At 56.1% G+C, this 20,577-nt stretch overlaps 2 protein-coding genes and 1 non-coding gene across 10 annotated transcripts in view; 2 read left to right on the top strand and 1 right to left on the bottom strand.

The window, feature by feature from the left end:
* Nucleotides 1-16,184, top strand: part of MED24 (mediator complex subunit 24) — a 29,971-nt gene extending 13,787 nt beyond the window's left edge. For 6 of the 8 annotated variants that reach the window (XM_071219380.1, XM_053912128.2, XM_053912127.2 and 3 more), the window contains 24 exons: nucleotides 2,267-2,305; nucleotides 2,628-2,701; nucleotides 3,065-3,297; nucleotides 3,442-3,498; nucleotides 4,899-5,010; nucleotides 5,169-5,319; nucleotides 5,578-5,691; nucleotides 6,224-6,271; nucleotides 6,683-6,765; nucleotides 7,066-7,152; nucleotides 7,620-7,731; nucleotides 8,228-8,370; nucleotides 8,901-8,938; nucleotides 9,383-9,465; nucleotides 9,822-10,000; nucleotides 10,119-10,218; nucleotides 10,537-10,712; nucleotides 12,599-12,863; nucleotides 13,208-13,389; nucleotides 13,567-13,657; nucleotides 13,940-14,039; nucleotides 14,961-15,041; nucleotides 15,375-15,523; nucleotides 15,687-16,184. In XM_071219380.1, coding sequence (XP_071075481.1) covers nucleotides 2,267-2,305; nucleotides 2,628-2,701; nucleotides 3,065-3,297; nucleotides 3,442-3,498; nucleotides 4,899-5,010; nucleotides 5,169-5,319; nucleotides 5,578-5,691; nucleotides 6,224-6,271; nucleotides 6,683-6,765; nucleotides 7,066-7,152; nucleotides 7,620-7,731; nucleotides 8,228-8,370; nucleotides 8,901-8,938; nucleotides 9,383-9,465; nucleotides 9,822-10,000; nucleotides 10,119-10,218; nucleotides 10,537-10,712; nucleotides 12,599-12,863; nucleotides 13,208-13,389; nucleotides 13,567-13,657; nucleotides 13,940-14,039; nucleotides 14,961-15,041; nucleotides 15,375-15,523; nucleotides 15,687-15,803 — 2,814 coding nt within the window. In that variant the 3' untranslated portion in view covers nucleotides 15,804-16,184. The remainder of the gene's footprint in view (nucleotides 1-2,266; nucleotides 2,306-2,627; nucleotides 2,702-3,064; nucleotides 3,298-3,441; nucleotides 3,499-4,898; nucleotides 5,011-5,168; nucleotides 5,320-5,577; nucleotides 5,692-6,223; nucleotides 6,272-6,682; nucleotides 6,766-7,065; nucleotides 7,153-7,619; nucleotides 7,732-8,227; nucleotides 8,371-8,900; nucleotides 8,939-9,382; nucleotides 9,466-9,821; nucleotides 10,001-10,118; nucleotides 10,219-10,536; nucleotides 10,713-12,598; nucleotides 12,864-13,207; nucleotides 13,390-13,566; nucleotides 13,658-13,939; nucleotides 14,040-14,960; nucleotides 15,042-15,374; nucleotides 15,524-15,686) is intronic. The other 2 variants (XM_053912132.2, XM_053912133.2) reach the window with 1 other exon arrangement.
* Nucleotides 9,197-9,300, top strand: LOC112316635 (small nucleolar RNA SNORD124). Its single transcript, XR_002976034.1, has one exon. It is a non-coding gene; the product is annotated as a small nucleolar RNA SNORD124 (small nucleolar RNA).
* Nucleotides 16,185-17,561: 1,377 nt separating the features above from the next.
* On the bottom strand, nucleotides 17,562-20,050 carry CSF3 (colony stimulating factor 3). Its single transcript, XM_024573464.3, has 5 exons — nucleotides 19,982-20,050; nucleotides 19,664-19,818; nucleotides 19,186-19,293; nucleotides 18,908-19,054; nucleotides 17,562-18,534 (listed from the first exon to the last, which is right to left on the bottom strand). The coding sequence occupies exons 1-5, from the start codon at nucleotides 19,992-19,994 to the stop codon at nucleotides 18,370-18,372; spliced, it is 588 nt and encodes a 195-aa protein (XP_024429232.2). The 5' UTR covers nucleotides 19,995-20,050; the 3' UTR covers nucleotides 17,562-18,369.
* Nucleotides 20,051-20,577: the final 527 nt, after the last annotated feature.

Raw genomic sequence — 20,577 nt, 5'->3', positions numbered from 1 at the left:
AACATCCAGCTCCCCCTTCAGGTTGGTATCCAAAAAGGTTCAGTTCTCTGCCAAGCCCTTGCTATGGGGACATCAGTTATAAATAAACAAACACTCGCCTGGAATGCTGTGGTCATCTTGCCCAGGCAGGCTCCCAACTTTCTCATCGCTGTGAGACACCAGCGCTGGCTTCACAGTCGTCCTGCCGAGGGTGGCACTGAACACTGATTGTGTGTTTGCGTCTTCGGTGCGTTCCGCACCTGTTTGTCTAAGAATATTGAATCTGTCTGAACAGAGAGCAGTCTGTTCACGTGGTGGGGGAATTAGACATGGAAGGTGTTGCCACGCGTGTGAAATTCACTATGCTAAGGTTGTTGAGACGGACTTAGCTTTCTTCTTAAATCTTTGGAAATTTTTATTTTTCTAGTGAAGACAACCCACGAGGCAGGTAATTAATTCTATTTGACAGCTTCTGTCATTGTATTCTGCTTTTTTATTTGGTGTATTTTGTCACTGGTTTTGAGTATATTATTTTGACTTTTTTAAAAAGATTTTTTAAATTTATTTTTAGAGAGAGGGGAAGGAAGGGAGAAAGAGAGAGAGAGAAACATTGGTGTGTGAGAGAAACATCCATCAGTTGCCTCTTGCACGCCCCCAACTGGGGACCTGGCCCACCACCCAGGCATGTGCTCTGACTGGGAATCGATCTGGCGACCTTTCCGTTTGCAGGATGACATCCAATCCCCTGAGTCACATCAGTCAGGGCTGTGACTGTTTTCTATAGTGTTACTCATATTTTATCAGCATGCTATAATTATCATTTTTAAAAATATGACAGCTTAAAAGACTTTCTGTAGAGCTTAATTTTATTCAGGACAAATTATTTCTTGAACTATATTTCTAATTTTATGGTGCTAAATAGATTTTACTAATAGAAATTTGTGAGAAGGTAAATGTTTTTTCCACAGTGTTAGTTACTAGAATTCGTCAGTCCAAAGCAATAGAAGCTTACAGAGGACATACCATCTGCTGGGCCCCAGGCTAGGTTCTAGAGGAACAGATAGAAATTATCACTATTTCTATTCTTAGAAAGCTCACTTTTCAGGTGGAATTTCCCAAAATGTATTTTGGAAATATTCGTTAAATGAGATTCCTTGGCCAGATGAGTTTGTAAAGTATTGCTTGCTTCATCCCCGGTCATCTGAGAAATTCTCGTTTTATACAAGAATGTTGTGGTTCAGAGAAGTCCTGCAGTAAAGAAAGCTCTTGACTGAAAGAACCCTTACTTTAAAGAAAGCTCTTTATATGTGTTCAATCCAGGGTTTTTCAAATCCATATCACACAGAAACTGTAAAATTTCTGAACATCCTCAGGAACCTTGGGAGCCGCATCACCCAGTAAAACTTCCTCCAATGAAAGGAATGTTCTGTATCTCCGCTAATTCGGTAGCCTTTAGCCACCTGTGGCCACTGAGTGCTTGAAATGTGGCTAGCCTGACTAAGGACCTGAATTTTCCATTTTGTTTAACTGTAAAAAGCCACCGTGCGACTGGTGGCGTTTCTGTCGCACAGTGCAGCGTTGGAAGACACTTCGGGAAATGCTTATCTAAGGGTGTGTTCTTACTCGTTGCACAAATGATATCGACAAGTTCACGGGTCACTGAGTAAAAGTATCGTCGTCCTCAAGGAGCGCCTCACTTGGTGGCGCAGCAGGTGCCAGCTCTGCCATGGTGGACACCGGGGATTGCTTGGAGCACGGAGGAAGGGTTTCAGCTTTGGGTGGGGGTTGAGGTTGATCCGAGAAGGTGTCCTGGAGAGTGACTCCTGGGAAGACGAGTAAGAGTATGCGTAATGAAAGTCACCACCTGTTTCGAGGTGCAGTCACTCCCTGTTCACAGCAGGGGCTGTGTGCTTGTCTCTACACCTTGTCCAAGTGAAGTCACGGAGTCGTAGGGTTACAGGGGCGTAACCCAGCTCTTGACCACTCTCCTGCCCACTGGCAGTCCGTCCACCTTGTATGTAATGGGCGGTGAAACACGGCACCCTTGAACTCCCTCAAGTCTTCTAAATGGATTTACGCTGTGACGTCATTTGTGGCGAGTCTGGCAGAAGGAGGAACGGTGACCGAGCCTGGTGTTCCTGCCTCTCTCTGAATGGGTCGGGAAGGCCTCCTGAAGGGGTTGAGGCTTTAGGAGAGCTGCAGCGAGTGGCTCTAAGTACCAGCATTTGTTCCTCTCAGCTGTGGGACACTAGTTGTCTGAATTTTTATCTTTTTTCTTTCCCTCCAGATGGTGTCCTACTCCTCTGTCCTCACAGCTATCAGTAAGGTATGACCGAAGCCACTCACAAGCTAGGTAGGGGGCAGGGGGACAGAGATATGGTAGTGACAGAGGGGCCCCACCTCCTTGACTGCTCTGACCATGTGACCACCCAGGCTGGCATTGCTGCCCTCCACTGGAGGGAGGGGCACCCTGGGAAGTGGGGCCTGGCAGTTGGGAGCCGATTTCCAGTGTTGAAAGGATGCCCAGTCTGAAACCCGAGGTGGGAGGAAAGATGAGCAGGAACCCTGAGTGTCTGTCTCATCTGCCTCCTGTGTGAGACCAGGGCGTGACTGGACTTTCTCTAGCATCGCCGCTGTTCTTTCCGCAGTTTGATGACTTTTCCCGGGACCTGTGTGTCCAGGCTTTGCTGGACATCATGGACATGTTTTGTGACCGACTGAGGTAATGGCAGGGGGTCAGGGGCTCATAGCCTCTAGCATTGGCTTAGTGTAAAGGACAGCTCCCGAGTATGTCGACTGAGCTCAGTTCTGTGGCTTCCCACACTTCGCCCCCCCTGCTCACCCACAGCCCACCCATCCCCATCTTTTTCTATTTATTCCTTAGGACAAAAATGCCTCTTCACGATTTGGAGTAGCTCATTTGAAATCTCGTTGAGTGGAAGCCGACAGGGCTGTCTTCCCCAGGGCTTGGCTAGCTTCCTAGCTCTCTTCCCTAGAAGGGGAGTGCCGGGCACTCTGGGGAACATTGGTGTAGGTCAGATTTCAGCCTTTGGAGCAGAAACAGATTTTGCCTCCTTCCCTGTAGCTGTCACGGCAAAGCGGAGGAGTGCATCGGGCTGTGCCGGTCCCTTCTCAGCGCCCTCCACTGGCTGCTTCGCTGCACTGCAGCCTCTGCAGAGCGGCTCCAGGAGGGTCTGGAGGCTGGCACTCTAGCCGCTGGGGAGAAACAGCTTGCCATGTGCCTGCAGCGCCTGGAAAAGACCCTCAGCAGCACCAAGAACCGGGCCCTGCTCCACATCGCCAAACTAGAGGAGGCCTGTATGTCCCCTCGTTCCCCTGAGCCCCACCTGCCGCTGCTCCCATACCTGGTCCTTGAATTGAGAGGGGAGAGGCAGGATGGCATCCCACTTCTTTCCGAGAGGATCTGAAATCATCCCACTTCCTTTTTTTTCTCCCCATAAGCATTGCATACATCCCAGGGACTTGGGCAGGGTGGCACCCGAGCCAATCAACCAACAGGTATTTACTGAGCATTATTGTATGCCCAGCACTGTGCCAGGTGCTGGGGGCGGGGGGTGGGGGGCTCCCGGAGGAGCATGTGGCAGGGTCCCTGCCCTCAACCAGTATACGTGCCAGTGGGGAGCAAGACTAGCGCGCAGTGTACATGGAAAGAATTAGGGGACAGCGCAAGCACATGATCCATCCTTGTGTGTGTCTCCATGTTACTAGTCATCTGAAAAACACATAGCTCTTGTGTTTGAGCACTGCCCGGCACGTCCTTTAAACACGGTACCTGCCTGCTGCCAGGCCTGCTGCGCCGGGCACCTCTCCACTCAAGTGTGTAAATTGAGTATTGGAACCCTCCAGAGCCTGAGCCCAGACAGACCACCTGATGGGAGGGAAGACTGCGATATTCTGGATATGCGGCCTGAAGGCCACCTACGGACCCCTCGTTCTCCAGTGATGAGAGAGTTAGGATGGGTTACCTCCAGGTCTTCAAGGCCTGGTTGAAGAACTTGTTAGAGGATCGGTGTATTTATTACTTCTCAAAATATGTTTTATCACCTGTGGAAAGTACAGAAAGGTGACCACCATGTAAAAATGGCCTATGTTGACAGTTCCTTACGTATCTTGAGCACTTGACAAATGCTTATTGGCTGGAAAATGAATGAATATTTAACTTAGTTTTAATGGATCTCAAGTCTTTCCCCCCCCCCCCCCCCATGCTACATGGAGGTTAGTGGGCTAGTTGGAGCCATTATTTATCATTTGAGCCTCTGGAATTGTAACTAGGATAAGTGACTTAGAACTAAATACTAAACCATGCAGTATAGTCCGCAAGTTTAGGCATGGAGGAGGAGCAGTCAGTGGGTTGGACCAGTTGGGTCAGTGTGAAAGGAGCAGGGGATCCAACAGAGACTTGAAGGATAGTGAGAGTTGGAGAGGTGAGGGTGAGTAAGGGGGGCGTTTCAGAGGGGAGGGCGGCTGGAGCAAGGTCCTGGACAGGGAGGGAGTGGGAGAACACTGACGGCTGTGCAGGAGTCCAGCTTGACCGGCTTGGAGCGTGTTGGCTGCTTGCAAGGCTGGCACACTCCTGCGGTGGTTTGCAGCCGCCTCCCTGTTCCAGCCACTGGGCTCCCCCCGCCCCCCACCCCTGCCTCTCTCTGCCACTGCCTGTGCTAGGGCACACCTAGTTTCAGATCAGCTGCACGCATCCCCTGAAGTCAGGCCTCCAGGCATAGTTTCTAGAGGCTTCACTGTTGGTACGCACCTGCCTTCTAAATACAGTGCATGTGTCTCCCAGTCCCCAGCCTCCATGTCACCCTCAGGGGGAGCCTCCCCCAATCGAGAAACTTGGGGCCAGTCTCTCCTCCTCCTCTGTTTCCCATCATGTTTCTGCATTTCCTTTTCTCCGCCAGCCTCCTGGACAGCCATTGAGCATTCCCTCTTGAAGCTTGGGGAGATCCTGGCCAATCTCAGCAACCCCCAGCTCCGGAGCCAGGCTGAGCAGTGTGGCACACTCATTAGGAGGTACCCAGCTGCCTGGGCGGTTGTGGTAATGGGAGAGGTGAAAGGCCCTGGGTAGGGGTGGGACCATGTGGCACCTGGCCCCCACCCTCCTGCTTTCACCTGCTCTCCAGCTCTTCGTAGCTCACCAGACACCACCCCCTGTGCATCTGTCCCCTCAGCATCCCCACAATGCTGTCTGTGCACTCCGAGCAGCCGAACAAGACTGGCTTCCCCACGGTCCACGCTCTGGTCCTGCTCGAGGGTACCATGAACCTGACTGGCGAGACACAGCCGCTGGTGGAGCAGCTGATGATGGTGAAACGCATGCAGGTGGGGGGCCCGTGTTCCCTGTCTATCCCCAAGGCGGCCAGTCATTTGGGAGCGGGAGGGAGGGTTCTTCTGGGAGAAACTGGCTTTCTCCTGTTCGTGGTGGAAAGTGGACCCCAGGCCTGTGGGGTTCTGCTGTCTCGCCTGACGTCCCTGGGCCTCACACTCCTGTGTTGCACAGTCTCTGACCCAGCCTGATCCCCAGGGGCTGCAGAAGGTGATGGGGCCTCTGTAACGCCTCGCCTTTGGATGTTCCTGCAGCATATCCCCACCCCGCTGTTTGTCCTGGAGATCTGGAAAGCTTGCCTCGTGGGGCTCATCGAGTCTCCTGAGGGTACGGAGGAGCTCAAGTGGACAGCTTTTACCTTCCTCAAGGTACCTGGGACGTGGAGCAGCAAGGCAGCCAGCTTAGGAATGGTTCTTGGGAAAAGCAGCGACACTCTGGACCTTTGCCCTGTGTTTCTCCCGCTGGCGTCACACCCAGCCTGCCAGATCCCCCGGCACAAGTTCCCATCGATTATTTTCTCTGAGAGTTCCAGGGCCATATTTAGCTCACTTGGCAGGCCTCTGCTGTTTCTTAGCACACAGGTGCTGTTTAGCTCAGTCTGTAACCTGATTGGTGCAGGGCAGTGGGCCCCCGTCCTTGAAGCAGGAGTTTGACCTTTGCTGATGGCACTTCCTTGTTGAGCCAACAGCAGTGGGGGGGTCCCTGTGTCTTGCAGGCTGACAGCAGCAGGCCCATGGGTACCTGTCAGCTTTCTGATTTGGTTCCAAGAATGCTCACTTTCAGGCAAGAGTGTTCCTGTCTCTGTGCTCGGAGCAGGGGGCTAAAGAGGATACCTTTAGTTCTGGGTATCTAAAGAGAAGAACTCGTGTTTTCTGTTTTTTCCCCTTCCTCATCCTCTAGATTCCACAGGTTCTGGTGAAATTGAAGAAGTACTCTCATGGGGACAAGGTGAGCAGAAGAAATGAGATGGAGGGGGCATGGGAATACATAGGTCCTCGTTTCCGCCCTGGAGAAGCAAGGGCAGAGGAGGGCATCTGACTACGCAGTAGTGTGTTCTTGTGCCTGGGGGAAGGGAAGTGGGAGTGTACCTGAGCATCTGTGCGTGTCACCTGCACACAGCCAGTCTGCAGACAGGAGGCTTCCAGGCTGCTCAGGAGGCAAGGTTGCCTGGTGATCGGGGCCAGGACAGCCACATGTGGTGACGCCCCGCCCTTCTCCCCATCTAGTCCCTGGAAGCCAGTGGGTGGGCATGTAGACTTGCAGGCTTTTGTACCCGATGGTGTCCCTGGGCTCCGGCATGGCAGGCTGTGGTGGGGAGGAAAGCCTAGAGGCCAGATGGCCCTTTTTGGCTCTTTGTAGGACTTTACCGAGGATGTCAATTGTGCTTTTGAGTTCCTGCTGAAGCTCACACCCTTGCTGGACAAAGCTGACCAGCGCTGCAAGTACGAACTCCCTGCTTCACTCTGCTGGAAGGTGCCCTGGGCTCTTCCACTGTCCTCCTGTGTCAGATAAGCCTCAAAGGACTGACTCATTGTTTGCTCCCCTTGGCAGGAGCAGGAGGCAACAGACCCCATAGTTGCCCAGTGCCCGAGCCCCTCTACCCTCTACCCTCTGCTTTCCCTCTGGCACTCCAGATGTTCTTTGTCCAAAAGGAGGGGGGATACCCGGCCGGGACCCATTGCTCCTGCCCCTCAGAAACTCCTGCTCTGTGCCCAGTCCCTCACCACATTTTCCCCTCACAGCTGTGACTTTACAGACTTCCTCCTCCAAGAATGCAGGAAGCAGGGGCTTCTGTCTGAGGCCAGTGTGAACAACCTCATGGCCAAGCGGTAAGTGGGAGCTCCTTCGGGTCAGGCCAGGCCCCCTTTGCCCTCCCTCTCTCGTGTCCAGACTGGGCTGCTGGCTGCCTTTTCCCCTCCTGTCTAGAGTTTGGGTTGCGGGTGACTGGGACCGGGCCTGTGTTCACCGGGGACAGGAGACACTGATTTCCGCAGACTAGGGTTTTGCCTGTTAGGTGCTGTGCTTTCACTCTCAGCTTCCTTTGTGATCAAAGTCAAAATCCTTAATCTTCCTCCTAACTCTTAAATGAACTTTCAAAATAGATGTGATGCCCAATGACAAATGGAAGCTATTGCAGGATTGGATACGCTCTCATAAGCATCACTGTGACTCCAGAAGTTTTCTTGTGCTTCCCACCTTCTCCGTGTGCCTCTGCTTCTGGGGCTGGGCTCGGGAGCGTGTCGTGAATTCATCTCTGTTGCTGTTCTCTTCTTCGGCCCACTGGTCATGGCCACAGCGCAGCAGACCGGGAGCACGCGCCTCAGCAGAAATCGGGAGAAAACGCCAACATCCAGCCCAATCCTGGGCTGATCCTCCGAGCGGAGCCTACTGTCACCAACATCCTCAAGGTGAGTGCGCCTTTCCCTTTTCCCCAGGGTCATCTCTCCCCTCTTCCCAGGCTTCCCTCTACTTCTAGGTAAATAAACAGAGGCCATAGACCTCTCCCTCTCCCGGCTTTTAGACATAGTTACTTTGGAAGTAGAGAAACGGGGAAGGCAAGGGAAGCTGTCATTGGAAACTAGTGTTTACTGAGCATCTTGTAAGCGGGCACTGTGGTAGGTGCTTTCACTTGGCTCGTCTCACGCAGAAACAGCAGGGGATCGCACAGCCCTGCCCTTGCCACCCCAGCCCCACCACCGCTGTCCCAGGTCAGTCTGCAGGGACAGAGCGGAGAGTGCGGATAGGGCTGGGAACTGTTTCCCAGACTGGAGTCAGAAAGACACAGACTAAGGTGCAGGGCAAGGTGCACACGCGGCGAGACACGAGGCGGGAGAGCCTGTGGCTCGGCTGTGTCTGGAGGGTCTTTGGGGTTCTTCAGGGCTTGTTTTCCTGTTGTGTCCCCAGACAATGGACGCAGACCACTCCAAGTCTCCAGAGGGGCTGCTGGGGGTCCTGGGCCACATGCTGTCTGGGAAGAGTCTGGACTTGTTGCTGGCTGCAGCCGCTGCTACTGGGAAGCTCAAGTCCTTCGCCCGGAAATTCATCAAGTAAGGAAGGCCGAGCTTCTGGCGGGGGCCAGGGAGGCATGTCTGTAGGAGGGGATAGGGCGGGGTGAGGGCCTGGGATCTGGGTCTCCCCAGGGGTGCTCAGGCCCAGGTAGAGCATCCCAGCTGGAGACCCTGGGGGAAGGACTATCTCTTTGGACACGGAGCCTCTCTTCTCTTCAGCTGAGGATGAAGTGCAGGAGTTTGAGGAGGCGACAAGGCATTGAACAGTTGGTGTGGAGGTTAATGACGTATACCCCGTCATTAACCAGGGGCTCTCAAGTTCTGTTGACTTTTTTTGAGTTAACCTAGCCTTTGAGATATAGAACATTGCCCTATTCAGTAAGCCATTCTTTAAGCCTGGGAAATCTTTTAAAAATAGAGTTCCTTTTTCTGTAGCAGTGGTGTTAATTTTAAGTTTAACCTGTAATTGGACTCCACTGACTGTCCTCTGAGGGGGTGTGGTCCCCCGACCCCAGCTGTTGCTGTGCCCCTGCCGTGGTTGACGCAACCTGTCTCCATTCCCTCCACAGTTTGAATGAGTTCACAACACACGGCAGCGAAGAAAGCAGTAAGTCTGCCCTGCGCAGCCGCAGGCCTGGTTGGCACTGAAAGGCGGGTGTGGAGGGAGAGCTCGAGAGGCAAGAGGATGATGCCTTTGTACATCCCTGGGGGCTGTTTTCTCCCAAGTGATGGCTGATGAAGCCTTTGGGGAGGCTTGAAAGGGTAATTCCGGGAGAAGGATTCTTCTACAACCACCCCTTTATTTCTCTCCTGCCCCCTTAGGGTTTGGTTGGGTTTTGGGGGGAGTTAGGGGATCAGAAGTCTTTGATTCCAAGGAAGGGATGATGTTCAAACTGAGACTCAAGAAAAGGATTCTGAGCCTCAGAGCTTTGAAGGAGACGCTTGGTCCCTGACCTTCCCTGAGGTGAACCCTGACCCCCTCCTGACCTGACCCCCACCCAGGGCTTTGGCCTGGCCCAGACCGCAGGGTCAGCCTTGTCCTTCTCCGCAGCCAAATCTGCCTCAGTGCGGGCCCTGCTCTTTGACATCTCCTTCCTCATGCTGTGCCACGTGGCCCAGACCTACGGCTCGGAGGTGAGTGAGAGGGGGCCTGCAGGGTCAGGGGCACCAAGTGGGCAGGGAGAAGGGGACGGAAACAACCAGTGTCTCTTCCCTTAGTCACCCCTTTCTCCCTGTTAGTCACCCATGCCCCTTAGTTCTGCTGGCTGCAGAAATCAGGCGCCCACCTGGAGAAGCTCGTAGATGCCCTCCTGGTCACATCCCAGATCCTTCAGTGCCACACTCCCGACCACCAGGTGGCAGCATGGCCCTAATCTTTCTCCTTTAGCTAATTTGTCCCTAATTCTTTAGGTGGGAAAGGGAGAAATGGGCGTGGGGGCGGGGCGCTGTGCCCTCCCCACTTGGCTGGTGACTCTCCCCGCCTTTCCCAGGTGATTCTGTCTGAGTCAAGCACAGGGGCGGAGGTGCCCTTCTTTGAGACCTGGATCCAGACCTGCATGCCCGAGGAGGGCAAAATCCTGAACCCTGACCACCCCTGCTTCTGGCCAGACTCCACCAAAGTGGAGTCCCTCGTAGCCCTGCTCAACAACTCCTCGGAGATGAAGCTGGTGTCAGTGGCCTGGGCTCCCACTCTCAGGGTGGCGGTGGGGGCAGTGCTCAGCCCCTTGCTCTCAGCCCACCCCTTGTTGCCCTGTGATGATTCTTTTTCCACCCCCACCCTCTCACAGGCAGATGAACTGGCACGAAGCCTGTCTCAGCATTTCAGCCGCCATCTTGGAAATCCTCAATGCCTGGGAGAATGGGGTACTGGCCTTCGAGTCCATCCAGGTAGCCCCACTTTTCCAGGAGCCTTCTCTCTTCCCTGGGACACAGCCAGTCTTCAATAGATGGTTATATTTCATAAGAACAAAAAGACCCTTAATCCAGGAGCTCATGTTTGGGTGTCGATCTTCCTTGTAATCAGAACATTAGCCACTCCCTAATTTTGGGGAAACTGGTTTTGGGAAACTCAGACTTGGGGCGAGAAGAGGTGTGGAATGTGGCCCAGGGCTCTACCCGCGGCACCTAGCGGCCTGCAAAGGCTGGGGAAAGCCATGGTGGGGAAGGAGAAGTGGTGACCCCCGCCACCCTTTTCCCCCCTCTCAGAAAATCACCGACAATATCAAGGGAAAGGTGTGCAGCCTGGCGGTGTGCGCTGTGGCTTGGCTGGTGGCCCACGTGCGGATGCTGGGGCTGGACGAGCGTGAGAAGTCGCTGCAGATGATCCGCCAGCTGGCAGGGCCCCTGTACAGTGAGAACACCCTGCAGTTCTACAATGAGAGGTCAGCAGCCCGGCCCCGCCTTTTGGGAACTCTGCAGGTCTGTCGTGAGAAGTCAGCCCCTCCAGTAACCAGTATCCCTTTCTCTTACCTCCCCAAATGCCCCGCTTGCTTGCTCACTCACTTCCTTGCTCACTCATGTTCTTACTCACACATTCACTCACTGATTCAGCAGCATTGTAGCGTGTGTCTTACCCAGTTCCTGCCGTGTCCCAGAGTCCAGGCCCCAGACAGCTAGGATTGCTGCCCTCAGGGAGGCCACGGTCTGGAGAGCTAGCTTGCTAGGAGAACAGAGTGGCCATCTTAGCTGTGTCACTGTCTAGAAACCGGGAGCCCATCTGTAGATTTTACAGGCCTTGAGCCTGCCCACTCCCCTCCCCCCGACCTGGCTGTCTTTTGTGACCTTTTTCTGCTTTGGCTTTTCAAGGGCTTAGAGAACCAACCTGGCGATTTCGGCCATGTTGAATTCAGCGGCATTGATTCATTCACGCATCCAATAAGCTTTCCTTTTTTTAAAAATTATGGTAAACACACACACACACACAAAACAGAATCTACCACCTTAACCATTTTAAGTGTATAGTTTAGGAGCGTTACCTGCTATTCACATTGTCATGTTACAGGTCTCTGGAATTTTCACCTTGTCAACTCTATACCCATTAAGTAACAACTCACCCTTCTCCCCACACCCCCAGCTGCTCGAAACCACTGCTCACTCTGCCTTCCATCTCTGTGGACGTGACCGCTCTAGGTGTCCCCCGTAAGTGGGGTCACTCAGCATTGTCTTTTCGTGACTGCCACGTCTCCCTTAGCATAAGGGCCCCAAGGTTTATCCGCCTCATAAACCATGTCAGAACTTCCTTCCTCTTTAAGGCTAAATCCCATTCTGTTGTAAGTATGTATCATATTTTGTATATCCATTTATCAGCCGATAGACCCTTGGGTGCCTAGCACCTCCTGGCGGTTGTGAATGGTGCTGCCACGAACGTAGGCACGAACCCACGGGTAAGTTGTGAGTGGTGGTGTTCGAGGCAGCCCTCAGGATGCCCTAAAAGGGAGATGTAGGAAACTGAGCTGAAATGAGGCTGGGGAGGGCCGATGAAACCTCATGGTTTTCTCTTGCCTCCTTTCTCTCTTTCCTCTCTCATTGTACTCTGTCCACAACTAAGGGGGGGTGTGCTCTCACGCAGCCCAGTTCGAGCACCCTGACCCCCATCTGGGTGAGACGTGGAAGGGAGTCTGGCTGCACCCCGCAGGTAGAAAATGTGGCTCCGAGAGTCGTGGCGACTTTCTCAGAGCCGCCCCACGTTCCAGGAACCGTTAGCCCTCAGGCCCAGGTCTGCATTCACAGTCACAGGCTCTTCGTGAGAAAATTCCTGGGTATACACTCGTACTTGCCCAGCTACCGAGGGCCGGGAAGGGCCCTGCGGGGCAGCCCTTGGGCCCCTGTCCTGGAAGGAGCAGTTTGTGTTGGTAGGAGGCCAAGGCTGGGCGGGGACCCCCCCCATGTGCTCAGCTCAGAGGGAAATGATTGTTCTTATTTGTGTGAGAGTGTTGGCACGGCCGGCCTGGGGGATGGGCAAGTTGGAGACAGAGGAAATATGAGTGTGTTGCTGGATTACCTGGGGAAGGCGAGCACCCCTGCCTTCCATAGGCTTTGTGCCCAGCAGGCGAGAGTCCTGCCAAGAATGAGACTGGTAGGGTCAGGTCTGCTAGGGGTTTGCAACTTCCTCCTGTCTCCTCCCTTAGCATAGAACGGGGTTAATTCCCCAGGAATATTTCCGTAACCCAAGCCCTGGGAAAAGTCTGGCCTGGGTATTTCCTCCCTTCCCCACCCTAGCCCTTGAACCCCATGTTGCCCGAGCCTCAGGCTCTCTCCCCTCCCCCAGGGTGGTGATCATGAGCTCGATCCTGGAGCACATGTGCGCTGACGTGCTGCAGCAGACGGCCACACAGGTCAAGTTCCCGTCCACGGGCATGGACACGATGCCCTACTGGAACCTGCTGCCCCCCAAGCGGCCCATCAAGGAGGTGCTGACAGACATATTTGCCAAGGTGCTGGAGAAGGGATGGGTGGACAGTCGCTCCATCCACATCTTTGACACCCTGCTGCACATGGGAGGCGTCTACTGGTTCTGCAACAACCTGATTAAGGTGCGTGGGGTGGGCCAGGCACGGGGACCCCCTGGGGGGCAGACATCCTCAGACTCTGGGAGACGCCTGAGAAAATGCCAGGCAGGACCAAACTTGGGCCCATCTCTCACTGCCCAACACCCAGCACCTCTCTGAGAGGCTTCATAAATGCTGGTCTCCCCTCGGGACTCAGAGGAGAGCTGCCTCCTCGGGTGGCTCGGCCAGAGGCTCTGAGGCAGAGGGAGGGGCGAAACAGCAGCCAGGGCTCCCTGCACTCCTTCCCAGGGGGCGGCCTGGAGCTACAGGGGCGTCAGAGCCCCTTGACCAGGCCTCAGTGCCTGAATGCCCCACCTCCGCCCTCTCAGGAGCTGCTGAAGGAGACGCGCAAGGAGCACACGCTGCGGGCCGTGGAGCTGCTCTACTCCATCTTCTCCCTGGACATGCAGCAGGTGACGCTGGTCCTGCTGGGCCACATCCTGCCTGGCCTGCTCACCGACTCCTCCAAGTGGCACAGCCTCATGGACCCCCCCGGCACTGCTCTCGCCAAGTAGGAGTCTCTGCAGACCCTCAGGTCCCTGAGCCCTGAGTTAGGTGCCCTTCCCCAGGCCCCCCGGAACCCGTGCTGTGGGGAGGTCCTGTCAGGTGAGGCCCGATCACCATGGGCACAGAAATCCCCCTTTGGGGTCCCTCTGATTTCGCCTCTTTTCCTGGACCCGTTTGCCAGGCTGGCCGTCTGGTGTGCCCTGAGCTCCTATTCTTCCCACAAGGGGCAGGCGTCCTCCCGCCAAAAGAAGAGACACCGTGAAGACATCGAGGTAGGGGACTCCTCCGTTCACTTGTTCACGTCCAGCAGACGTTCCCAAGCCTCCTGTGGCTGAGAGGCGTCCTCCCAGGCGAGGACAGTCAGACATGCTGCCTGCCGGGGAAGCCTGGTGGCCGCATGTCTGCAAGGGTGACTGTGAGCGGCTAGGAGTGTTGGAGAGGTGAGGATGGCCTCCCTGGAGACTCTGACCAGGGCCTGTGGGGCTTGGCTGTCACCCACTCTGATCTGAGTTCCAGGACTCTTGCCTGGTAATAGTGAGTTTCCCACCCTCCAGGATTACATCAGCCTCTTCCCCTTGGATGACATGCAGCCCTCAAAGCTGATGCGACTCCTGAGCTCCAATGAGGAAGATGCCACCATCCTTTCCAGTCCCAGTGAGTGTGTGGCCAGGGGCTTGGTGGCCACGTCCTTTCCTGGGAACTCTCTCCTGCCTAGACTGCTCTGCACTAGTCCCCAGCAGCAGGCTGCTTTGCTGGCTGGGCAGGGAGTGTGTGGCTGGGGTTTGTCCCGTTTTGTCTCCTGTGAGCTGCTGCTATGACTCCTAGCCCCGCTTTACCCAGAGACCAGAAGTTGCTGAAGGTCTCTTCTGAGGGCTGAAGTCTTCTGCCCGGAAGCAGTCCTAGGGGCACATTGCTGCCCTTCCCCACCCCTTACCACAAGGCGGAAGGAATGACAGGCTCCCCAAGTGAGTTCACTGGCTTGGGCACAGTCTGCACAGTTGACTCACCAGCTCTGACCTTCCTTCCCCTGAAACAGGCCCTGAGGCTGGGACTTGGGGCTGCTCCCCACTCTTCCTGCCTGGAGAGCACCCCTCCCCCACAGCCTGCCCCAGATGTCATTACCTCTGCCTGCCAAGGGCTCCTGTGGCATTGAAGTTTTCCTGTTTCTAGAGATTTCTCCTGAGCCCGGAAACTTCTTGTAGGGACTAGGGAACCAGCTCTGCACCTGAGCAGAGGACAGGTGCTTGGTCCGCCACCTACAAACCCAGTGACCTTTGGCCAGTTGCCTAGCACATCTGAGCCTTGGTTTCTTTGTAAAATGGAGGCGTGAGGATTAAGCAGCTTAGTCCCTGTACAGCTCACAGGTGGGCGCCTGGCGCCCGCTGGTGCTCACCAGTGATAGTTCTTCCATCTCATCTTACGGGGATCTCTGCACTCAGGATCCTCTGAGACTCTGGACCCAAGGACCTCCTGGGGCCACGGGCCCTGCACACCTGGTGGGGGAGGGCTTCCCCGGGAAAGGAAGTCTGGACCCGAGAGGCCTTTCCCATAGTGTCCCCTCCGCTTGCCCCACAGCTGACCGGTCCATGAGCAGCTCCTTGTCGGCCTCCCAGCTCCACACTGTCAACATGAGGGACCCGCTGAACCGAGTCCTGGGTGAGTCCCCGTCCTCCCCCCCCCACCCCCCCGGCCTCCACACCTGAAACAGGGCTCCTTGTGCCCCCGCCCCTCTGCCACATTTCCCCACCTCAGTCCCCCGGCTCCCCTACTTGCTAGGCCTCCGGTCTCCTCCAGGCTCCCGTGTAGCGTCTCGTCTGACTTGCCCGCAATTTGCCTTTTACGTTTCCTCTTTTTGACCCTCCCACTTTGGGGGGCACTCTTAGCACTGCTTTCTTTTCCCTTTTCAGCCCACTTCCTCCCAGAGTCTGACCTCTTCCCAGACCTTTCTCACGGAGTTCTGCTCATTCTGCCCCTTCCCGCCCCACACAGCCAACCTGTTCCTGCTCATCTCCTCCATCCTGGGGTCGCGGACCGCTGGCCCGCACACGCAGTTCGTGCAGTGGTTCATGGAGGAGTGCGTGGGCTGCCTGGAGCAGGGCAGCCGCGGCAGCATCCTGCAGTTCATGCCCTTCACCACTGTGAGTGCCTTGTGTCTGGGGCGGGGCTGGCTCCACCTTCCTGCTCAGATGGGGTTCAGTGGGGGATCCTCAGGGTAGGGAGGGGCCCTCCTTTCTCCCAAGACACCACACCCACCATAAGGTAGCCTCAGTGCGCAGCTGTCTGTCTGTCTGTCTGTGGCAGGTGTCAGAACTGGTGAAGGTGTCAGCCATGTCCAGCCCCAAGGTGGTTCTGGCCATCACGGACCTCAGCCTGCCTCTGGGCCGCCAAGTGGCTGCCAAAGCCATTGCCGCCCTCTGAGGGGCCCCGAGGGGAGGGCCCCAGCCCTCAGTTCCTCGAAAGGAATAGTGAGGAAAGATGAGGCACCATTGCTCACACCCACATGATGTAAGAGCCCTTGTTAGTTTCCAGATCTTTCCCCCATCCCTGACTTCTGTCCGTTAAGATGCCTCCCGTCTCCTCCTTTCATAATTTCCTCTTCCTGCTGCCACTACCTGAAGGGTGGGGGCAGTCTGGTTCCTTAGCTCAGGCTGGCCTCCCCGTGCCACAGCCCTCCTGGGCACCCTGAGGAGCTGTATGGGTGTGGAGTATGTATATGTGTGTATATGTATATTAAAAGGTTTTTCATAATGCATGAGGGAAGTCCACCTCAGCTCACTTGTTAATAAAGGTTCTTGTGAACTCCTTTGTAAGTGGTGTCTCAGCCTTTGTGACGGGTGGGAACAGGGTCTTCTGCTCGCAGGCTAACGGGACAGGCTCCTCCTGGGCTTGAGGAGGGAGGGCGGTGTGTGGAGAAGGGCTGGCCTCGGGCCCTGCTGGTGCACTCAGTAGGGTTGGGGAGGGCAGCGGGAGCAGCTTCCCTTCCTCAGACTCATGTTGGATGGCAGTGAGTCAGTGCTGGCCTGCCGCCTGCGCCCACCCCCAAAGTCAGACTCACTCTGAAAAGGGTGAGGTTTTGGCTAAAGGGCCAGCTGGCTTTGGGGGAGCATGTCCTGTTCTGATGCTCCCCGCGCAGCCCCGCCCCACCCGGAGTCCAATGAGCCCCAGTTCCATCTGCCCCCAAGAGGATACTGGCAGAGCGAGCGGCAGGGGCTCTGTCTAGCCCCGTGTGGCCTGCTCCGCACATCCCCAAGCCCAGCTTCCTCAGGGTGACCCACGAGGGTGAAGGACCATGAGCCACACAGCTGGGAGGCCCAGCCTGGCTTGGCCAGACCCGGCTTTCCAAGGAGCCACATGCAGTGGGCAGGTGGGAAGTGATGGGGGTGGGGAAGCCCAGGGAGGGGGAACTGGGGACTCCTTGGCTGTCTGGACTTCCCTGGGTCTGGCGGAGGCACCCTGAGCCGAGTGCACAGACCCCAAGCCTGCGGTGTGAAGCAGCCCCTCCATCTCCGTGTCTCCCCCATCCCGCTGTGAGCTCAGCCTTTCCAGCCCCTCACTGAGACCGCTGAGACACGCAGGAGAGCAGCTGGAGAGCGGCCGGCTGGCACGAGGCTGCTCCTTGCTGGGCTGAGGCCAAGCCAGGTAAGGGAGACCAGTGCAGAGCCCAGAATTCGAGTTCTGGCCCAAGTTGTCACCTGGCCTCAGCTTCCTCATCTGCACAAGTTCACATCTCAATTCCGCCTCTGTGGGCACCAGTGAGCACGGGTGGGCTGGAATTCACGGGAGGCGCCAAACTGACCAGCCCCGTGAGGATGTGCACTGCATCCGGGCTGTCACGGCTCTTGCCCAGCCCCACACCCTGCTGTCCCCGCACCAGTGTCCCACATGCCTCCTGTCTCCCCCCGGGGCTGTGGCTCTGTGAGGGCGTGACCATGGCCCCTGAGTGCACTGCTGTGGCCCTAGCACCCAGCCCAGTATCTGCGCAGAGTAGGTGCAAGATAAATAGGTGTCAGAGGAATGAATGTCGAGGAGTCAGAGGACTGCCCCCTTCCTCCTCTTCCCCTCCCTCGGCCCTTGACCACCATTCAACTCCCTACCCCCAACGCCTGGCCAGGCACCAGCTGGACTCAAGAAGGAGGAAAGACATTTGCTGGAGGCAAATACTTTATTGACATGGAGTTTGACTACAACAGAAAGTGGGGGCTGAGGCAGAGAGTGAATGATTGAGCTTCCCTCTCACAGACCCACCACATAATCCCCCCTCATCTCTTCCCACCCACATTGCCTGCCCCCACCCACACGCAGACATGTGCGTCTGCTCGGCCCTGAAAGGAGTCAGAGGACTGACCCTGGGGGTGGGGCGGGCGCACAAGCCTAGGGGTGTCCACCGTGCATCCAGAAAAAGGAGAGACACCCCATGGGTGTCAAAACACGCCCAAAAATACTAAGAAAAATTAGAGTTCCCAGCAATTTTGTGGGACCCCAGGGTCAAGCCTCCCAGTTCTGGCTGCCTGTGCTGGGCTTCAGGCCCCTGGGGGTATGGGGTGAGTGAGGGGAAGTAAGGCCTGGCTGACCTGGCATTCACACGCGGAGCTGAGGCCAGAGCTAGGGAGGGATGTGGGGACCCAGCTGGGGCACACTGCTGTTTAAATATTAAACAGGCTGTCTCATCTCCCACTTGGGAGATTTCCAGATGCTGCCAAGGGCCCCAAGTTGGGTACCCTCGGGGTTGGGGGCTCACTTCAGCTCTTCCAGGGCCCACCACAGTCATAGGAACTAATACTTGGTATTTACCTATCTACCTCCCAGTCCAGGGGACAGGAAGACAGGGGCTTTCTCTGCTACCGCAGGAGAGTGACACCAGGAGGTGGAGGGAAGGACCCAGGAGTCTGGGACTCCTTTCCACTCTTCCCTGTCTTTAAATATTAGGTTTAAATAAACATAAATATTAAATAGAGATAAATACATTGGATGCGCAGGGTTTTGCTCAGGGCTCGGCAAGGTGGCGCAGGACCCGGTAAGCCAGCTCCAGGAAGCTCTGCAGGTTGGCGGCAACGAGGACTCCTCCCGCCCTGCGCTGGAAGGCCGAGGCGAAGACTGGTGCGGGGCCTGGGGTGGCCTGCAGGGAAGGGGCCATCCTCAGGTCTTCCATCTGAGGGGGAAAGACAGGATCCGCAATGAGGCCCTGCTGAGTGGGCGTGGTTGTCACAGGTGAGGAAATGCAAAAGGCTGATGGGCTGCGGAAGATCACGTGGTTGCCGTGGTTGCTGTGATGACAGAACCGGCACCTGAACCCAGGTGCGTTTCAAGGTCCAGTGATCCAGCTCCTGCCCTCAACTCAGGAGAGTGTGGGAGGGCCAGCAGCAGGAGGGTCCTGGGGTGGGTGGTAGCTCCCTAATACAGCCTGCCACCCAATGCTCCCACAAACCCCTAAAGAACTTTCAGGACCCCCCAGGCTTCCAGCTCGACCTTTAGGGACCAGCTTGGTCCAGGCCCTTAACATGCTTCTCCCACTCGAGGCTCACCTGCTGCCAGATGTTGGTGGCAAAGTCCGTGATGTCCAGCTGCAGCGTGTCCAAGGTGGGTGCTACCTCGGGGGAGATTTCTGCCAGGGCCTGCAGGAGGCCCTGGTAGAGGAAGAAGCCATTGTGGAGTTGTCTCAGGCAGCCCGTCTGGGGGAGACAGTAGGAGAGTTAGGGGGTGCTGCCTGAGACATGCCCCTCTGGTCCCAGCTTGGAGCCTGGGGGTGAGGGGTGGGTCCTCCCAGCTCACCCTTCTGTGGCCCTCCCCTGCACACACTCACCAGCTGCAGGTCCTGGCTGGAGCAGCTGCTCAGGGGAGCCTGGGGGATGCCCAGGAAGTGCCTGAGCAGCACCAGCTCCTCAGGGTGGCACAGCTTGTGGGTGGCACACTGGGGATGAGAAGGATGCTGAGTGCTGGGGATGTGACAGGGCCAGATGTTCCTCTCCATCTCTCTGAGGTCTTCCCCTGCCTCCGTGTCCTGCCAGGCCCCTCAGCCCCATTCCATCCCATCCAGTCCCTCCCAGCACCATCCCCAAGAAGTTCTCTTCCTCTAGTTTCTTCCCAGCCTTCCAGGGCTCCTGTGCTGCTAACCTGCTTTCTTCCATTTCCCCGTGCCTCTCCTCTCCCATGCTCCTTCCTGATGTTTCCCCCACACTCCCCTTCTCCCTCAGCATTCCCTTCTGGGTCCTCTTTCCTCCATACCCTCTCAGCAGCATCCCGGTCCCCTCCCGGCCTTTCTGCCAGCCCCTCTCACTCACCAGCCTTTCCTGCATGACCACAACATCAGCCTGGATCTTCCTCACTTGCTCTAAGCACTTGAGCAGGAAGCTCTGGGGCAGGTTGCTGGCAGGGCCCAGGGGAGTGGCTTCTTGCACAGCCCAAAGTGCACTGTACCAGAGTAGCAGCTGCAGGGCTAGGATCAGACGGGGCAGGGGGGACGGCGCTCAGGAGACATGCTCTCCACTCCTACCTGGGTCCCATTCTGGGGGCTTAGGGAACCCCAGCTACTCAACCACTCCAGCCTCCCTCCCATGCCCTGGGCAGTCAGCTCCTGGATCCTGGACAGGGACACTCACCCATCAGCTTCATGGGGCTCTGGTCAGCAGGCTCAGCAGGGTCTGGGTAGGTCTGCAGGCTCAGGGTTCTGTCAGGGGCCAGCTCTGGAGGGCCTTTATACATAAGCCCATGGAGGCCTGGGAGGAAATTACCTGGTACTGAGACTCAGGCTTAGTAATAACTTCCTAGGATTTATGCAAATTTGTTGTCCAGGACAATGCGGGGGGGAGCGGGTTGAGACAAAAATCCGTTTGCGAAAGTTTTGTGAAATTGTGGAATCTCTGATTCTTTGACGTCGTGCCCCCCTCAAACTCTCTTCCTCCCCTTGGCCCCACCCAAGCCTGAATTGCCCTAGGGTGTTTGATTAGAACCTCAGAACAAAGGCTGAGCCACTGATAAGAGTGTTGGAGGCTGGAGTCGGGTCAGACTGCTCCGGGAGAGGCAGACCTCCAGGCAGCCAGCCCTCGCTCCCTTGGCAGAGCTGTGGGGCAGCTCCCTTTGCCACTTTTCCTCGGGATAATCAAGCCACCTGCTCCCTGCCCCCAAATTCTGAGACAGAAGAAGCTAGTTGCCCCCATTCCTACCCCCCAATCTTCCGGGCGGCTGCCTTCTTGAG

The sequence above is a fragment of the Desmodus rotundus genome, chromosome 9, assembly GCF_022682495.2.
Source record: "Desmodus rotundus isolate HL8 chromosome 9, HLdesRot8A.1, whole genome shotgun sequence".
NCBI classification, from domain to species: Eukaryota; Metazoa; Chordata; class Mammalia; order Chiroptera; family Phyllostomidae; genus Desmodus; species Desmodus rotundus.
Note: the sequence above shows the minus strand (reverse complement) of the source record. Positions and strands in the feature narration are given on the sequence as shown.

Coding starts and splice junctions, on each gene's coding strand:
- CSF3 (XM_024573464.3), bottom strand. Junction 19,055..19,185: donor CCAGCCAGGACCTGCAGCTG/GTGAGTGTGTGC, acceptor TGTCTCCCCCAG/ACGGGCTGCCTGAGACAACT. Junction 18,535..18,907: donor CCACCAACATCTGGCAGCAG/GTGAGCCTCGAG, acceptor TTTCCCCCTCAG/ATGGAAGACCTGAGGATGGC.